The sequence below is a fragment of the Lasioglossum baleicum genome, unplaced genomic scaffold, assembly GCF_051020765.1.
Source record: "Lasioglossum baleicum unplaced genomic scaffold, iyLasBale1 scaffold0021, whole genome shotgun sequence".
NCBI lineage: Eukaryota > Metazoa > Arthropoda > Insecta > Hymenoptera > Halictidae > Lasioglossum > Lasioglossum baleicum.
Window position 1 is genome coordinate 1128937 of NW_027469081.1, and position 19619 is coordinate 1148555.

The following is a 19619-nucleotide window of genomic DNA, read 5'->3' on the forward strand; positions in this document are numbered from 1 at the left end:
ATATTGTTAGGTGGCCTCCTTCGGCTGAGACACCCTGCATAACACGTGACAGACAAAGCGTTGAAGCCTGTTTTCAATCCTTTAATATCAACGATGGCATATGAAAAATATATCGAACATTTTTATGACGAAATCCTTCACCATTCATCAAAATCGACAGATGTCATTTCAATGTTATCCTTTATCGATGCTACTATGACTGCTTATCGGTCTGCGAATACTGGGCTGCTGCGCTTTGCTTCCGTCTACATCACTTTGGTAACTAGTGCCACTGGCTTTGTTACATTCAAAAGAACATTGCAATAATCTTGAATTATTATAATCCTTTGCCGTTTCACATTCACCCAACCAATTTCTTCATAAATGCATAAAGATCCGCAGTCTATTGATAACACTTAAACAAATTAGCGAAGTTGCACCACATCAAAAGTTTTACTTTATACGTAGCAGTATTTCCTGGTTTATGAACGGAAAGGATCCAGACGCATAGCAGTTTGCCGGGAACTCTGGATCGCAGACCAGACACGACAGAAAAAATGGCACGAGAGCGCTCGGTTTCGTATTTGGTGTCTAGCAGTCTGAATACATTGTTAGCCGTAATATATCAGCACGGTATAAAACGACGCTATTATCCTGGCGATATCTCTTGGCGTCGCGCAGCAACATATCCGAGCGGATCGCCCGAAAATTTCGCCGTTGCTCCCTTAAATGTTCCCCGGCGGCGTTCCAGGGAGGGTTTAACTGCGATCGTTTGCTCCCGAAAATGCTTCGTTTACGGTGGGCGAAACGACGATTGTAAATCTCCTTAACACTGCCTCGGAAAGTCGGCGACGAGGACCGCGACGAGCGGCGACAATGTTAGAAACTTGACGCCTCTATGAATTGGAAAATTGGTCTGGCAAAGTTTCGCGTGTACTCGCAATGTGCTCGACGATTCTTCTTCTGAGAATTACAGTGCACCAGTTTCTCAGGAAGTAATATGTACCACACATTCGACCAGTGGCGGCTCAAGTCAAGTGGAGGCCCCAAGCGGTAAAAATTTTGGGGCCCTCAAACTCAAGTTAGAAATTGAACAATAACAACTTACAAGAAAACTTCTCAAACTTATTAACAAAAGAGAAAAGTAATGAACAATTTCGTACCGTTACACATTCAGGGAGTCTTTTCGAACAGACGTCGCTGGCACGTGAACACTCACATACCGCTAGACTGCGTATACGTACGCGTTTGATACTAGTCCTAACGCATACTTTAAACGTGGTGTGTTCCAAAAACAACGGGAATTTTCATTTTTCGGGAAAGATTCTATTCATTCGTCTACACGAATGTTGTCACGAATGAATGTCCTTTGCGTCGAAAACTTTCATCGTTCATTACTAGACTGCGGATCTTCATGCAAAATAAAGAATGTTTGCATTGATTGCAAGACACAGGAGCCAAATAACAATTTCGTTCTTCTTTTACTTATCTCATTAAGGTGAAACTAGTACACTGGTGGCCTTAAATCTTTTTAATACCTCCACTGTTTTCAATTGTATGTACCCATTTTTGTCATAAATGCATAAAGTCCGCAGTCTATTCATTACACAAGTAAATATAATTGGAATTATATCATATTTACCAACATTTTCATTAGAAAAATGCCACAGATAAGTTGGTCAAAGTTCCATAAAAAAAATAATGAAAAATAAATAAGTTTCTTTAGATTTCTCGGCCGCTATGATCTGTGTCACAACACAGAACCGAGAATCGGCTTAGATTGGGACTTTACTGTACAATCCACCGAAGAACAAGAATTCTTTCCATTCCCCGTTGCAATCACTTGACTTGACAATGAAAATATACCAGTACTGTTGCAACACGAATAACACACACACATTCACGCCAATTCATACCGGACTTGATCCGTCTCATTGAACCTCATCCGTCATTACGCGAACTATCGTCCACATAACTCCAGGACGGGGTTTCATCGTTTCGAAGCACTTATAGGAGCTTTACGTAAACGGATCTTTATGTGTTTTTCGTAGTATATTCCAAACTGATTCCTAATACAAATTCAAACGAACGCCGGTCGTTAATAACAAACCGATCGTCGGCTCATAACGACGACCAGCGAGATGAGCAGACGATCGCCAAATCGACTCAGCTGGTCGCCGACGATCGATCGGCATCAACACCAACGTATCTAACATCTAATTCTTATACGTTCCTACACATTCGAGTTCGTGCGTATCCATTTCGCGAAACAACAAAAATGATGATAAGGGGGTGAAAAAGGGGGCGATTTCGACTGGGTTTTCCCCCGATTTTATAATAACAGTATAACCCTGTCCAGGGGTCGTTACAGTTTGCAAGAGAGGGAGAGAGGGGAGGGCGGGAGGTGTCGGTGAGCGAATCGATAATGAAAATACACGACCGAGAAATTTCGTGGCTCGGATCGAGCCGCTCGTAAACCCTTCTTTTTCACGGGTATCGTTCAGCGGCGGACTGGACAATGGGTCGTTATCGACGCGAGAAAAATTTCTCCACGGCTTGTCGCCGCGTCCCCGCCTTTCGCGATCTTTACGACTTGTCGATGTAATAATACCCGACCGCGCGTCCTATTTTTAGTGAAAACCTTCCCTGTAACGCTTGCTCGCTCGCTCGGTCGTTCGCGCTTTCTAGTTCGAGCTCTCGCGGTGACGCCGAGCCGGGCCGAGCCGAGCCGAGCCGCGTCGCGGTTCGAGGACAGCCAGAGAGGGGAAGAAATGAGTGCGACGAGCACACAGGGTACGACAGCGGCTACAGCAACGGCTACAGTGCTACAGCAACGGCTACGGATACGGATACGGCTATGGCAACGAGGCGAACGACAGCGAACGCGGCGCACACGGAGGAATCGCGCTCGTCCGTGAAAGCAAGCGGCTTACGCCGCGCAGGCATAACAGGATTTAAGCCACTGTGAAACCGGTCCTCCCACTGGATACCGCCGCGAGAGCACCGATGGCCAATGGCGAAAAATCTGCGCCGTTTCTGTTCGTGTCGCGTCCCCGAACTTTCCTCGCAAAAACGAGGCATAGCGATGGGACTAACGCGCGCTTCGATATGCGGTTCACTGTAAAAGTATCTCGTCTCTCCTCCATCGCGGAAACTTCGATCGTAACGTAATTTCAATCATTTTTTTTTTACTGATAATAAATTTTTTAATGTTTTCGGCGCAACGGTTCGATCGTTTATTACGAATTATAAAGCAACGTTCCGATCCTAGTTTGGATCTTTTTCAACATTTATTTGAATATTACGCAACATTACTGAACCAGTAATGTTCTAGGATGAATATTCCAATAAACTTTACACTTTTGTCATCAACTGTTCTCTCACGTACAATTAAATGTATGTAATTGATTCCAATAAAAGTGAACGTTAATAACGATTTACCAACAAGCTATATTCGTAAGAGTGGATTTAAGAACATATTATTACTTTTCAAGCTTACCGCCTTACATCGATTGATATAACCTAGATCGGTTTCAAATACTTTCGTACATCAGTATCTTGACAACAATGTACGACGCACGCAACACACGTGTCGCACATTTACCATAAATCTATATTCCCCAAAGCAAGTGAGTGTGTCTTTATGAACAATATTTCTTACATTCAATCTTTCAATATTTCTGTTTTATTTTTTCAAAATTACTATAACATATTTAATTTACAGACGCGATTCAAATAAATCTTGAAAAAGATCCAAACTAGGATCGAAACGTTGATTTTGTTTGCACAATTAGCAAAGTTGCTTTATAATTCGTAATAAACGATCGAACCGTTGCGCCGAAAACATTTAAAAATTTATTATCAGCAAATACGATCGAGAGAAGAAACATATTGTTTGTACTTATTCTTATACGAAACTTTTATTTACCGCGTAAAGTGAAATGGTGGCGGGCATTGCAGTTTTCTTATTGTCTGCAAAATTTAATTATCTCATACTTTCATAGTTGCTTCGTTAAAGAAAGTTCATACATAACAATTGGAATAATCACGTAATTATGAAAACGTGAAATTCCATTTTATCACGGCAGTAAAAACGAACTGCAGAAAGCATTTCGTAGAACACTGAACCTGTTACCATCGAAGCTCGAACACACAGAGAACGCACGTGTTAAACCAAAAACCAATGAAATACGTAATATGTTATTACTAGACTGCGGATTTATATGCAAATTAAAAATTGTCTGCGTCGATTGCAAGATATAGAAACCAAATAGAATGTTATTTCCTCCCTTAATCGTTTTAATAGATGAGAGATCGTGTATCGACATCTTCAATCTTCAAAATTTTCCTACTACTTTGAATTTCGTTTACTCCATTTTCCAATGAATGCATAAAGATCCGCAGTCTGGTTATTAACACACGGCCGTATCGATAAAAGTACAAACAATGGCACGCTTTGATCTGCGGCTAACTGTAAAAGTATTTCGAACGTAACCGTTGATCAAAATACGCCGCATGAGAATTCGATTTGAAGCATTTTTACTGATTCTTCTCCGAAACTTTTAGTTGCCGCGTCAAATGGTGACGGACATTGCGAGTTTGCTTATTGTCTGCGCCATGCCCTTCCTGGCGAAATTTAATTATCTCATACTTTCATAATTGCTCCGTTAAAGAAAGTTCATACGTACATTCGGAATAATCAGATAATTATGAAGACTCACAATTGCGAGAAGAGTGTGAAATAATAATTAGACTACGGACCTTCACGCATTTATGAAGAAATTGGTTGTGCGAGATATAAAACTGTAAAAGATTCTAAAAATTCCAGAATGTTGTAACGTTGCTTTTAATGTAACAAAGTCGTTAAGGGGAAAAAATTAATTTTTATGTTATATTCCTGCTTCTGACAATCAAATACATAACATTTTCATTTTGCATAAATCACCGCAGTCTACTAATAATAAAAACGAACAACTGCGGAAAGTATTTCGTAGAACACCGAACCTGTTGCCATTAAAGCTTGCACACACAGAGAACGCACGTGTTAAACCAAAAACCAATAAAATACGTAACATGTTATTACCACGCGATCATATCGATAAACGTACAAACAATGGCCCTTCGGTGTATATAACAACACAACATATTTATCGGTCAATACATAGCAATAAGCTGTATGTAGAAAATTTGAAAATAACCTGACTGTGCTTGAATTACAGTATTGCAACAGATCAACCCAATATTTTTTAAACAGGCATTGTTGTATAAATCACACAGAGAGATAGGTTTTATCAACATCGTCGAGGGATAAAATCAATTTTTACGTTATTCGTGCTTCTCACAATCAATGCAAAACATTTTTATTTTGCGTGTGTATTAAGATCTGCAGTCTAATAATAATTAGACGCCTTTTAGGACTATTAATGCAGTGTGGCACCAGGTCTGCAGAGTACGAGGGATACTTATCGGCAGACTGCAGATGTCCTTTATGTAAAATAAAAAATGTCTACGTGAATTGCAAGACACAGGAGCGAAATAAAAATGTTTTTCTTCTTTTAATTATCCGATTAAGCTGAAACCAATACACCGATGTCCTCAAATCTTTTTAATATGCCCACTGCTTTAAATTGTGCTTATCCATTTTTCCCATTGATGCATAAAATCCGCATTCTACTTATCGGTGACAAGGTATGATTCTGGATTGTACCCATCGCTACACGATGCACCTATCCCGCTCTCTCATTCCTGCCCTCCATTCTTCCTTCAACAGCCGGTCTTCCTACCCGTCCGTCTTCGGCGCGGAGCACCTTGCCGATGTAACGAATCGATTGAATTCTTCGTTAAACTTTGATTGACGGTTTTTTAATTGCGAAGGTAACGAGCCGAACGTGGTTTGAATCTCGAACGAATTGAAGTCCGCGCCTGGAATTCTTTTTTCTGATCGAATAAGTTTCCGTGGCGATAGTGATCGCTGGAAATCTGGTAAATCAGTGCGGCGCGTCTGTCTAATCTGAAAATTTCTTTTCGACGTGTAAGTACACATATGTATGCATAGTTTTCAATATGCGACGATGACAGATGTTACGCGATAGAAACACACTTCTTTTCTCCGTAATATGGCAACTAATCAAAAACCAGCTAAACATGTGTAACGACGACGCATTAGAACTTTCAAACGACTGCTAATTCTCGAATAAATTGGAATGTTAATTTCCTACACATGAATTTACATGACGAATTAAAATGTATATTTACATATAGACAGTAAGAAGATTTAATGCGGTAAGTTTAACGCCGTCGTTATGACGCAATAAATAATCAAAGTTAACTCGTGCACGAATGAAGCTTTGAGTTATTAGTTATTAAAGCTACTGGAACCACTCTTCTCGGAAGAAAATGCACATCCCAGTGATTCCCAACGTTGGGCCCACGGTCCACAGGAGGCAATTTGATTGTTGAGGGGGGCAATTCAACAATTTGTTAGTAATTTCTTCCTGAAACCTATCGTTTAAGTTCTTCTTCAGTGAACAATTCAATTTTTCATGCCAGCCGAATATCTCGAAGAGTATGAAAGATATTAAATAAGTGTGAAACACGTGTCCGTGGATTTCAAGGGAGAAAAAGGGTGGCAGTATCAGTTTTTTATTTGGATGGCGTTTTTTCAAATGGAAACCTATATTTTTTATTATGCGATCTTATTGTACGTAAAAAGACCAGCAATTTTCATAGGTTTCCATTTGAAAAAACAAAGTTGACCTTCAAATGACCTTGAAACGCCACCCAAATAAAAAAATGATACTGCCCCCCTGTTTCCCCCTGAAATCCTTGGACACGTGTTTTACACTTTTTTAATATCTTTCATACTTTTCGAGATATTCGGCTGGAAAGTTTTCAAATGAACACGCTGTATAGAAGAATTTTGGAAGAGCTATGCGGGACTTGGCACAAAAAAGGTTGGGAAACACTGGTATATATCCGATTACCTAATTCACCTGTAAATTATCCCATAATCACGCATTGGTATCCACGGTCTAGCAATAAATAATATTTTACTGCCTGATCGTTTAGTCGATCGGGGCGAGAAACGAGGGGGTGCTTTTCTACTTCTTTCGCTTTTCGCGAGGTCTGAAAAAATGAAGGAGCCGTCCGTCGAGATCTGAGAAAGCGATTGTGCATCGGTTACGGGGAACAGTTGCAACGGGTTGCCAGTGTAATTTCCGTGGCTAAGCGCTGGAATCGAGGGAATCAGACCGTTCTCCTCGCTCTGCCCGATATATTTCAAACTCCGCGAAGAAACTATCCTAGTCTGCCCGTCTCAATATAGCTCGGGCTAGCCGGGGATAGAGTTCACGAGCCGTAAAAGTCGAGAGAACTCGTGGGTTGCTTCCAAGGGGGCAGCACAATATTGCATGGTAACTGCATAGCAGTGCTCTGCGGCTTGCTGCTTTGAAGGTCACGAGTCGACGACTTCAAGAGAGCCTCAAGACCGGTTTCCTCGCAGGCCCACGTCGTCGTCTACGGTCATACAGGGTGTTCGTGAAAGTACTCCCGTGGTTTTGGTAATCATCGGACCTTGCGATCGATCCAACTGCCAAGTACAGAGTGACTCCCACTAATATTCGAACACTCTTAAAAACACCGTATCTTTTCAAATATTGGACTATGCGATTTAAACTTTTTTGGAAAGCTACAGCGATTAGTTTACTACAGGATGTGGAAAGAAATTTTTTCAAAGATTGCATTTGACCGGAATTGTAGAGGAAATACTAAATGTTGCATTTTACGATTATTTTATGCGGGCCTATATTGAAATTTTGAAAAATATGTTTTGCAGATCTGTGTGGGTTATATGCATTGTGAAAGTTTCATCGAAATCGGTTGATGCTGGGAAAAATGACAATCACTGAAAGATGTAAGAATTCTTAGATTTACTGCTGTTATAGGCCGAAAAATCGTGAAAATCTGCAATTTTTACCATCTTTAAACGCTTTTAGCTCATTGCAACGTCCACTGATTTTGACGAAATTTTCAGGTTACGTTTAATTGAAACAGATCTACAAAAGTATATTTTCTCTACAATTCCGACTAATTGGAATTTTCGAAAAAATTTCTTTTCACATCCTGTAGTGAACTAAGTGCTTACTCTACTGTACCCACGGATCATTCGTTTTTCGTCAACGTGATATCAGTTTAGAATCACTCGCGAATTTTAACCCCTTGAGAATTTCCGAAATCCCTAAAATCATCTTGATCGTCAAATCTCATCTCAGGGTATGGCGAAACGAAATTTTTAGGGATTTGCACTATTTGCATCCCGTTTGTATTGATTTTAGTATCCTAGACCTAGACTGAGAATCTATGTTAACAGTAAAAATTATAACTATAGACTGCGCATCTTTGTATTGGGTTGGCAACTAAGTTCGTTCGGTTTTTGTCATTTATTCCAATGTAAAAAACCGAACGAACTTATTTGCCAACCCAATACAAAATAAAAATGTTCCGCATTTATCGTGGGGGAAGCAGGAATAAAATAAAAATTGATTTCATCCCTTAATGACATCGTTGCATCAAAAGCAACATTATGGTATTCTTGAAATCTTTTGATCCTTTGCAGTTTTATATTTCACTCAACCAACTTCTTTATAACGTTATAACGAATCCATCCCATTTTCTACCATTTGATCTAATTAAATGATTATATGAAATATTATAGAATTGTATACAAAAAGTGCACACAGAGACATTATGTAGATACTTGTGTCCTCGCAATAAAACTTGGGCACCGCTTCAATGATCGAATGAGGAATTAATTTTTAAAAGGCACGTAACCAGAAAAAAGTTTAGGCTGTGTAACAATATTGTACTGTGTTCTTTACACAGCTACGAAGTAACGAAGTTATTGTTATTTATTCGAAGTAGACTGCGGATCTTCTTTATGCAAAATGGAAATGTTTTCCGTTGATTGTGGGAAGCAGGAATATAACATAAAAATTGATTGCATCCCTTAACGACTATGTTACATTAAAAGCAGCATTACAACATTCTTGAATTTTTAAGCGACCGATCGACCAATTTCTTCATAAATGCATAAAGATCCGCAGTCTAATTCGAAGTGATCGTATACCTATTTAAATGAATGTATTCGACGAAGACCCACCAACAGACGACAATGAAAAGCCCGATTATTCAGTTGAATATTTGATTAATTTTCGGCTCAATTCCTGGACGAGTCAAGCCAGAACGATATGTACCAGCGTTCGGATTCCATTTTTTTTGTGCAATATTTTTTTAGAAGTATCGCCGTCGACCGAGCCTTTTACAGAATGCACTATCCGACGCAATCTTCTCGAGCTTCGGAAGCAAAAAACCCTTCAGCCCTTCGTTAACCATCGCTTCACAGTCGGCGCATCGTAAATGGACAGTTTTCCAAGTGTAATGTTCCGCACCTTTGCAAACGGCCCGCAGAGTTCTGCTACACGGTATTGATTAAACTCGTTTTCTCAAAACGAGACGCGCTCCGCGTTGCACATTTCGTCGGCGACTACCACGGGTGTCGTAAAAGAGAAGGAGAGGCGTGGAAAGATGCGATTAAAACTACATCTCTCCGCATCCGTCTAATTTCCTATTTTTACCGGCAACGGTAATCGTTTTACAAGCAAAGTCCATCAATAAACTTAATGCTGACGTTCATACTTGATTACAAAAAACGAGGAAGTGTAGTTTCAAATATCAGGTCGTTAGGTATCAAACTTGACAAACGTGTTTAAAATTTCTGTTTTATTTGTCAAGGTTCATACTTGACGACCTGGTGGTAAAAACATTAGAAAAATTCATAAATACCGTTGTACAGTAAAGTCGCGTTTACTGTCCGACAGCCTGTGTTCTGCACGGACAGTGATCGCGTTTCCGACATCATCTTTTTAGGACTGTCTACCGCGCCGAGGCACAGTGGGCGAGAAACCGATCTTTTTGGACAAAAATCTGCCGACAACTCAGTTTTTCATCGATTCCATTGGAATTTTTTTTTAAATGTTCGTGAAGTACTATACTTTGATGACGTGCTGCGCGAAAATCGTTAACTGTCACAAGAAATCAAGAATCCTTATCTAAAAAATCCAATAACTCCTGTGGATTAGGTTTTAGGTGCGAGACGCGATGAGAATAAGACATTAGGTTATATGTATATTGAAAGCATGCTGTGTGGATGTCATTCTATGTTCTATAATGTTTATGTTGAGTACGTTGCGAGCGAGAACCGGGAAAGCGGTTGGTATGCCACGAAACGCGAGAGAACAAACATCGATATATTGTGAGAGAGAACTAAGAGTGAGACGAAGTGAGAGTAAAGAGAGAGAGAGAGAGACCGTTGTGCGAAACACATGTCGCGAGAGTTTGTGATAAAACATCTTACTGTAATTATTCAATTCAATATCTACTTATTAAACAGTTATTCATTTCTTTGTCTAATCCGCGACTCGTTTATTGTGATCACCCACAACTCCAATACATCATCCGCCCATACCATAAATTTGCATGTCCCAGCTGAGTGGCCGACACTTCTTAACCTTAAACCCTAAACCGCACAATTTTAAATTGTAAAAAAATTAAAAAGAAAACAATTTTATTAAAATTTATCCATGGTATAAACTACCTTCATCAGTTAATAAGGTACTGCAATATGGAAGTGAAGTACTTGCTACATTTGAATTGTCACCAATTGGTTTGTATCCAGAAGAGCCGCAGGAAGCAAATAATAGTCTTCCGGAAATCACGAGCTGAAAACTCTCGAATGTGTCGCCGCAAAAAGACAAATATAGATATTATACGGCATATGTTATTATCATCCGATCCACTTATAAGCTCTCTAAGAATAAAGGATGGCAAGCACAGAGAAATCTAAACACATTTTGTACCCGGTACTGCTAGTGTTAAGAAAGAAAACAAATCTCCATTTCACTCCAGGCTGCTGCAATTCACGTAGAAAATTTTTTTCTTAATTAAGGTTTAACGCCGCACGACAAACTTCTATGGTGTTTTTAGATATTGTGAAGGTGGTTGATTTCTTTAAGGATGTCCTGGAGGTACCTATATAAAAACGCAAGAAAATTTTTGAAAATTTGACAAGATGTAATTTTTACTAAATTAATGCAATTACCAAAGTTTGGGTTCGATTCACTGCACCGTTTAAGAATTATAGCAACTTAAAGTTTGCACATTTTAACACGTCTTCTTGGAGAAGATTGGTCTTCCCAATGGAGAATTCATAAAATTCTCCTTCAAACGCTATTTATATATATATAAACCTTGAAAAAACGCAACTAGAAACACTCAAAAACAAAAATATACTCATGAATGGCTTTCATTGCCAATATATTGATGGATTCCGAATTTCTTGTACTTTTGTCTCTCATTGTACCTCCAGAACATCCGTAAGCAATTCGATAGTGTTTGTTGTAATGGTTTTCGGATGTGAGGGCCGTGTTCGGGTTGATTCCGGTGTTTTGTTTGCACCTTTTGCTGTCTAATTATAATGTTCAAAGACGATTTTGTTAAACACTGGACCAAGAGCTCCCTGATATTCTCCATTTGTCACGTCAGCGCGACGAACACATTATCACCGGACTGATTGTGTTATCGTTTTGTTCACCAATGAACCGATTAGTCCATTAACCATAATTATTACTCCACGAGCAAATCAATTATTGTACCCCGACAGCTTAGGCGATATCATCTTTCCACTGTCTGTCACATCGTCTACTATAATTACGGTAAATTAGAATCTGTAACGAGGATCAAATTCCAGCTAAATTTATCGCACACCTAGTACACCGATCGAGTTACACGAATCGTCTGCGTATATCATAAATATTTTTTTCTGGAATCTAGAATACATACCAAGAATAATATATGCAATATACATACACCGACACTCGGGAAGGAAGAAAAGAGGTAAGGCTGCAATGTTTCCACATTTGAATCACTTGCATTTGCCCGCGTACCTCTATCGTTAATTGTTTAAACTATTTTCTACATCATTAACACAATATGAAAATGTAATTTAAACGGAACTCGAACTTCAGGTTGAGAACCGCTGTTCTTTCTCTCGTTGTTTTGCCCTCTTTAATTTATTTCTTAAACGAACGTTACGAAAGTTTTCCGAAGCACCCGGCAGAACAAACGAACTTTCGCGCACAATTGAAAACTCTGAATATGAATAAGTACTTCATAAAAATAAAACGGATTCAAAACCAACAGAACAAATCGTTTTTGAATGGCAAACAAATGTTGAAAAAGATTCAACGTCATTCAGGAAATTCGGCTCTTTGGATGTTTATTTCACGTTTTATATAACAAGCTCTGTGATTCTTCTGTGCATCGACACGATCCAAAGCGCTGCGATGAAAGGAGGCATCCGCTATTCGTTACAGAATACAGGATACAGAGTACAGAGTACAGAATGCAGAACAAACCAAAGCCCCGAAATCCTCTTTTGCCGATGAGTCAACCGTAAATAATCGCCGATGGGAGCGTAATCGGTTCGAAATAAATGACTAAATTTTCACACGATCCGAACACGGTTTGTTAATTAGGATCCGTGCACGTGTCTACGGCTAGCGATAAATTCATCGCGCGCGATCGTCGTGCATTAAACTACAAATCCTCCCGAGGCCGAAGGTAATTTTGTCCGAAAAAAAAAGAATAGCGTGCCGAAAGAATGTTGCCGGAGAAAAAAATGGCAACAATCTGCGAGTACATATTGTATAGATCGAAATTAAACAGTCAGAAATAACTGGAAAGATCGATTCCTCCGATGGAACTCGGGCCGCGCCGTAAACGGAAGCTTTTACAAGCCTTCCCCTGGCAACATAAACCCTCTAAATCCCACACGGACGGAACGTTCCCGTCGTCGTCGTGTGCTGCTGGCTGCACTGGCGAGTTTAGCAGCGTGGCTGCAGTCAGGACTGCAGCTGTGACTCCGATCCGTGCTACAGCGGGCGCTCGTTGCAACGAATGGCGGCGTGCTGAGCACGATGAAATTTTCAACGAATTTTTTCGCGAAAACCAACACCACTCGGCTTCCCCCTGTGTTTCGGACCGAAAAATTTGTAAGGAAACTTCGTTCGACCACTGCGCAAACAGTACTGCCGTGGCGGCTACGATATACTCTGGAATGTGATTACATGGGAGTTGTTTAACAGGAACCTTTAATATGTGAGACCAAAGTCTCGGTGCTTTTCGTTCAAGATGAAATATTCAGGTCTGGGCCGTTTTGTACGTTGAAATTGGTAAACGGGTACGTTGTATGTGTGCAGCGTATTCCGCGCGACCGAGCCAAGCTATAAATTTCAAATAGCGGAACGTAAATAAAATGTTGCTTGGCAAAATTAAATAACTTTGAATATAATATGTACGTATATAGGATGAGTCACCTAACGTTGCCACCTCAAATGTCTTTGTTGTTTTTAAAGCCTGAGTATGAAGTCTACACATAAGGGGCCTCGGAAATCAGTCAGTGATTAACGAGTAGACTGCGAATTTTTAATGGTTAATGCAAAATAATGATGTTCTGTGCCTCTTATATGGACTAGGAGCTACTTGGAAAGTTTATACGTGCATGGGTAATTATTGGACTGCGGATTTTATGCATTTATGACAAAAATGTGTAGGTGTAATTTAAAATAGCAAAAATATTAGAAAAATTTAAACATACTGTTTTATTATTCTCAACCTACTGAACATGATAGGGATGAAAATAAATTTCAAATAGCGGAACGTAAATAAAATGTTGCTTGGCAAAATTAAATAACTTTGAATATAATATGTACATGTGCAGGATGAGTCACCTAACGTTGCCACCTCAAATATCTTTGTTGTTTTTAAAGCGTGAGTATGAAGTCTACAAATAATGGGCCTCGGAAATCAGTCGGTGATTAACGAGTAGACTGCGAATTTTTAATGGTTAATGCAAAATAATGATGTTCTGTGCCTCTTATATGGACTAGGAGCTACTTGGAAAGTTTATACGTGCATGGGTAATTATTAGACTGCGGATTTTATGCATTTATGACAAAAATGTGTAGGTGTAATTTAAAATAGCAAAAATATTCGAAAAATTTAAACATACTGTTTTATTATTCTCAACCTACTGAACATGATAGGGATGAAAATAAATTTCAAATAGCGGAACGTAAATAAAATGTTGCTTGGCAAAATTAAATAACTTTGAATATAATATGTACATGTACAGGATGAGTCACCTAACGTTGCCACCTCAAATGTCTTTGTTGTTTTTAAAGCCTGAGTATGAAGTCTACACATAAGGGGCCTCGGAAATCAGTCAGTGATTAACGAGTAGACTGCGAATTTTTAATGGTTAATGCAAAATAATGATGTTCTGTGCCTCTTATATGGACTAGGAGCTACTTGGAAAGTTTATACGTGCATGGGTAATTATTAGACTGCGGATTTTATGCATTTATGACAAAAATGTGTAGGTGTAATTTAAGATAGCAAAAATATTAGAAAAATTTAAACATACTGTTTTATTATTCTCAACCTACTGAACATGATAGGGATGAAAATAAATTTCTATTTCACTCCAGTTTGTTGCAATTCAGGTAAGACATTTTTATTTTGCATAAAGATCCGCAGTCTGGTAGTTATAGTCACCGAATTCCTAATGAAAGGGACTATCATTGTAGGTGTTTAAAAAAAATGAAGGTGATCATCATGTGAGCCCTACTGAACCATTCAACTTTGTCCTTCAGACATTTAATGTATCTTTGAAGACAACAAAGATTTTTAGAGGTGACAACGTTAGGCGACTCACCCTGGACGTATACGAATTAGAGTTTGATTATAGTTCAATATACACTGTCGTGACGAGATGCGTTGTCGAATAATAAATATGTATAAATCTTATAGGGTACATGTATTTTCGCTGTAACATCGTTCTTCTGTGACCCTGCCGACGTCACATTTTCTATCCCTATCATTTCATTACACTGGCAGCAATGCACAGGCCTTCGGGAAAAAGAAGAAGGAATGAACAAGTGAAGCAGAATCAAAGCAAGAGCTAGCTCTCGCGCGTACAGTGTATACGTATACTCTCGCACTCGCTCTGTGTTATCCCTTCCACAGGTTCGATTGCGAAGGCAGCGCCGTCGCAACGGCGATTCATCAGCCAATCAGGGCGAAAAGAAACTTTTTTCCATCCTCTCTGGTGTTGCACTGTGTTTCTCGAATTATGCGACGCCGCGGAGAGATAATATACAACAATGATTTCCTGTTATCGTGACGTATGTACAGTGGGTGTACAAAGTATTCGTACACCTTTTAAAAACTAATACCTTTTTTAGAATTGTACCAAATGACCTGACTTTTTATAATCAATTAGAAGCATTAGATTACGAACAAATATGCAGAAAAGATTTTCAAAAAATTACAATTTACAAGGTTGCATGCAAAAATGAAAACGGCATTTTTTAAAACTTTTTTATTTGGGCCCTTGATGAAAATGTAAAATATATATTTTCTAGATCTATGTTCTTTATGCACATGTTGAAAATTTCATCGAAATCGATTGGCGCAGGAAAAAACGACAGGCATCGAAAGATGTACGATTCTGTGGATTTTAAGCAGAAACTGATCAAAATTCGTGGGAAACTACGATTTTCACCATTTTTAACCGCTTGTAGCTCGTGTGTATGTTAATCGACTTCAATGAAATTTTCAGCATGTGTGTAACTACTATAGATCTACAAAACATATATTTTAAATTTTCATTAAGGGCCCAAACAAAAAAGTTTTAGGGAATGCCTTTTTTATTTTTACATTTAACCTTGTAAATTATAATTTTTGGAAAATCTTTTTTGCATATTATTTGATGAACACCCATGTACACTGCGTATCAGAAGTCTACACGCACCCTATTATTTTAATAAGAACGTACCCTCTGATGAATCTTCGATTGATTATTTTTATCGTTGAAAAATTGTGATTGCGACATGATAATAGGAAATCATTGTTGTATATTAAACAGTCCCTAACTAATGAAAGCAAAGACGAGACAGCTTCCACTGCTTTCGAGCGTCCTGCCGCCCTTCTCAAATTGGAAGATGCTACAGGGGAAAATCCGGATAATGTACTGGATAGACCATCTAAACGGAGATATCTTAATGCAGAGGGGGTACATTAATTGAGCGTGGCTCTCGAGATCATATCTGGTCAGCTATCAAGAAAGATAGTGTTCTAGAACTTCTCAAGTCTGTTTTTCCTGCATTGAGTGCGAATCAGATACAGGTCTCGGTCACGTTTGTTTATTTTAGATACGTAACGCCAGGGGCTCACTTCGCGAAGCTGATTCCACGAACTAGGGGAAATAGCGATGGTCACCCACAACGAGGCAAAATCACGGTCACTTAACGCAGCACAAGCTGTATGTATCTCGTTATTGGAGGTCGCGCGCAAAGACCCCTGAAAAGGAGTAGATATTCCCCCTTGATTTTATGCCCATTCTTCCTCTTTTTCTTTCATGCTCTGATTAATTTTCACCCAATTACAAAGATGACACGACTACGATTATTCGGATTTTTAGAACCGTTTTTGTTCGAACGTGTACAGATCTTTCCATAAAAGCGACTTTCTAACTTCGGTAGTTGTGAAATGGAGAATTTAAATTTACCGCGACTGATTTGGCGAAGAAGATCGTCATTCCTTAGAAAAATGTATTATATTGTTTATGTTAAAAATCTATTATTTGAAGATATACATTTCAATTTTAATTTTCAATAATATGTACTAGCTTGTACTAGACTGTACTAGACTGCGCATGTTTATGCAACCTGCAATTTTTGTAGACGAATTTTAAGAGAAAGTGGAATCAAATGAAATCTTATTTTTTGTGGTTGTGTAATACTGTTGTATTTTATGTGCTAGCAGTTTTTGAAAATTTGCCGTAATTGCATAAAGATCCGCAGTCTAGTAATAACTGTCTAGCTTGCCGCAATCACTTTTGGAGCAAAACAATTTGTTACGATCTCATAACGGCTTATTGGCACAAATAAATAGTTTCTCATCATTTCTATGAAACGTTACATTGAATACTTTCCGATGCCATTCAAAGAGTACCAATAATTTTGAAATTCAATTGAAAAACTATCCCTGGAAGCCTATCGTTCGATCGCCAATTACGAAGACACGTAAGTGTTTCTATTTACTAAGAACTTGGGTAAACGAGAACGAGAGATATTCGAGGCGGTGGAGGGAAACTAGAAGTAATGCAGGGCTAGTAGGAAAATCCTAAATGCTGAGAAGGAAGGCAGAGTTATAGCGAATTTACGGCGTGAAAATGGCGTAGAGTGAGTCTATATAGAAGATTTACGAGCGACTATGCATACTTCGTACCGAAATCAGACTGGAAAATGTGTGAGACGGTTCCCGAACCTGTTAGAAGGGAACTGTTTTCGCGGAAGGGGTTGGTTAACTCCATTGATAATGGTACATTTGAAAGTCTATGGCGCAAGCTTGGGGAGTGGCAGTGTTATCAAACGAGGTGGGTTAAAAATAGGCCCGGTAGACTTTGCTGTAACTCGAAGCATGTCCCGAGACAAGCTTACAGTCTCGAGAAGGGTAGAAGAACACGGAAGTCTCGTGATCTCCTCTCGTCCGACCTAAACCTCCGAAATCCTTCTGACGAAACGCCTCTGTCGTCCCTCTTTCCAATCCTCGCTCATGTTTTCTCACTCTCTTGTCCCCTCGCCTCTCGCGCCATCACCTATTCCTCCTCTTCTCGTCCTCCACCTTCTCCTACTGCTACTCCTACTTTTACTCCTACTCCTACTCCCACTGTTACTCCTACTCCTCCCACCTCATTGTTGTTTCCGTCTCCTTCGCACGATTGCAATTTGAAGAGAACCGCCGATTCTTCTAGAGATACTTCTTCTTCTTCTTCTTCTTCTTCATTCCTCTACCGTGAATGGATCGAGTTTACTGCCGCGGCAGACGGCAGAAGACTCTTACGTCAGAGCTGAACTGATGCAGTATTCACAACGAAGACTGCAATCGGCAAGGTAAACTCGTGCCGGTCGAATAATCGTCGAGCAACGATTCGACGACACCTGAATATTTCGACCGTACACCTTCCTTTTGGTACCGTTTAAGCCGAAACATTTACATATTCCGTTGGCTTCCTTTCAGTCGCCAGTCACTTCGTTACGTTCCAGATCCTTTCCTCCAAACTTCCGAGCCCCCCGGACAAGCTTAATTGCAACGATTATGAAGATAGATACAGAAACGACGAGTTGATCATTATTTATGAAATACAGGGTGACTAGAAATAACGGAGTTAAACATTTCTTATTATAATTCTGTCAAATCGACGAACTTTGAAAAACCAAATGATAACAACCAGAACATAGACCTTTAGTATTCATATATTTAAGAAGTTTCGAAGTGGCCACCCTCTGAGCCGATTCAGAGGCTCAAACGTATTTTGAAATTTTCGGCTATGGGCCGCAGCTCTTCTGGCGTCATTCGGTCCCACACCCGGCGCAGAGATTTTTTCAGCGACTCGAAACTTTTATGGGGCTGAGCACAGGCCCTGGCCTCGAAAATCGACCAAACGCTGGAGTTCATAGAGTTGAGATCCGGTGAGTACGGCGGCCATTCCGCAGATGCGATGAAACCTGGAAAATGGGATTTGCTACGGTTTTCGTGGATCAAGGGGTCAAAGTCAACCAAGAAGTGTATCGACGGGACATTCTCGAAGCCGTCGTACTTCTGTGGGCCCAACAGCACCTCGGCGATCCGGAATGGACGTTACAGCAGGATTCCGCGCCGGCCCACAGGGCGAAAACGACTCAGGAATGGTGCAAAGCCCATTTTCCAGGTTTCATCACATCTGCGGAATGGCCGCCGTACTCACCGAATCTCAACCCGATGGACTACAGCGTGTGGTCGATTTTGGAGGCCAGGGCCTGTGCTCGGCCCCATAAATATTTGGAGTCATTGAAAAAATCTCTGTACCGGGAGTGGGACCGAATAACGCCAGAAGAGCTGCGGCCCGTTGACAAAAATTTCAAGACACGTTTGAGCCTCTGTATCGGCGCAAAGGGTGGCCATTTCGAAACTTCTTCAATATATGAATACTAATGGTCCATGTTATGGTTGTTATTATTTGGTTTTTCAAAATTCGTCAATTTGACAGAATTATAATAACAAATGATTAACTCCGTTATTTCTTGTCACCCTGTAATATTCATATGTATTCGTAATTGTTCCACATTCGTGTTTGCCTCACTCTCCCCTACATATTAATATGATTGTTCCCGGAATTAACACCCGAGGGAAGCATACATATTATACTGATCTCATTCGTGGAATATTATACAACGATATATCGAATAACGCCATTTTTCAACGAGATTATATGTTTACATTCGATAACATTCGCACTAATTATCCGAACAATAAATTAAGAAATAACTGTAATCGTAGAAACTTACATTTAGCGGATACTGTAACGTGCGCTTGGTGAAAACATACCTGGAACACAAAATTAAAATTTACGTTAGACAGGAAGAATAAAGAGCAGATTAATGTTTTGGTGTACAAAATATTTCGAACTATCGTAATGCAAC

The 19619-nt window shown here is 39.6% G+C and overlaps 1 protein-coding gene across 34 annotated transcripts in view; it reads right to left on the reverse strand.

Moving 5' to 3' along the window:
* LOC143219184 (protein muscleblind) overlaps positions 1 to 19619 on the reverse strand; it is a 520585-nt gene that overhangs the window by 417601 nt on the left and 83365 nt on the right. For 3 of the 34 annotated variants that reach the window (XM_076445105.1, XM_076445103.1, XM_076445106.1), the window contains exon 5: positions 19485 to 19524. The exons of the other annotated variants lie outside the window; for them this stretch is intronic. In XM_076445105.1, the coding sequence (XP_076301220.1) occupies positions 19485 to 19524 (40 nt within the window). The remainder of the gene's footprint in view (positions 1 to 19484; positions 19525 to 19619) is intronic. 34 annotated transcript variants of the gene reach the window in all.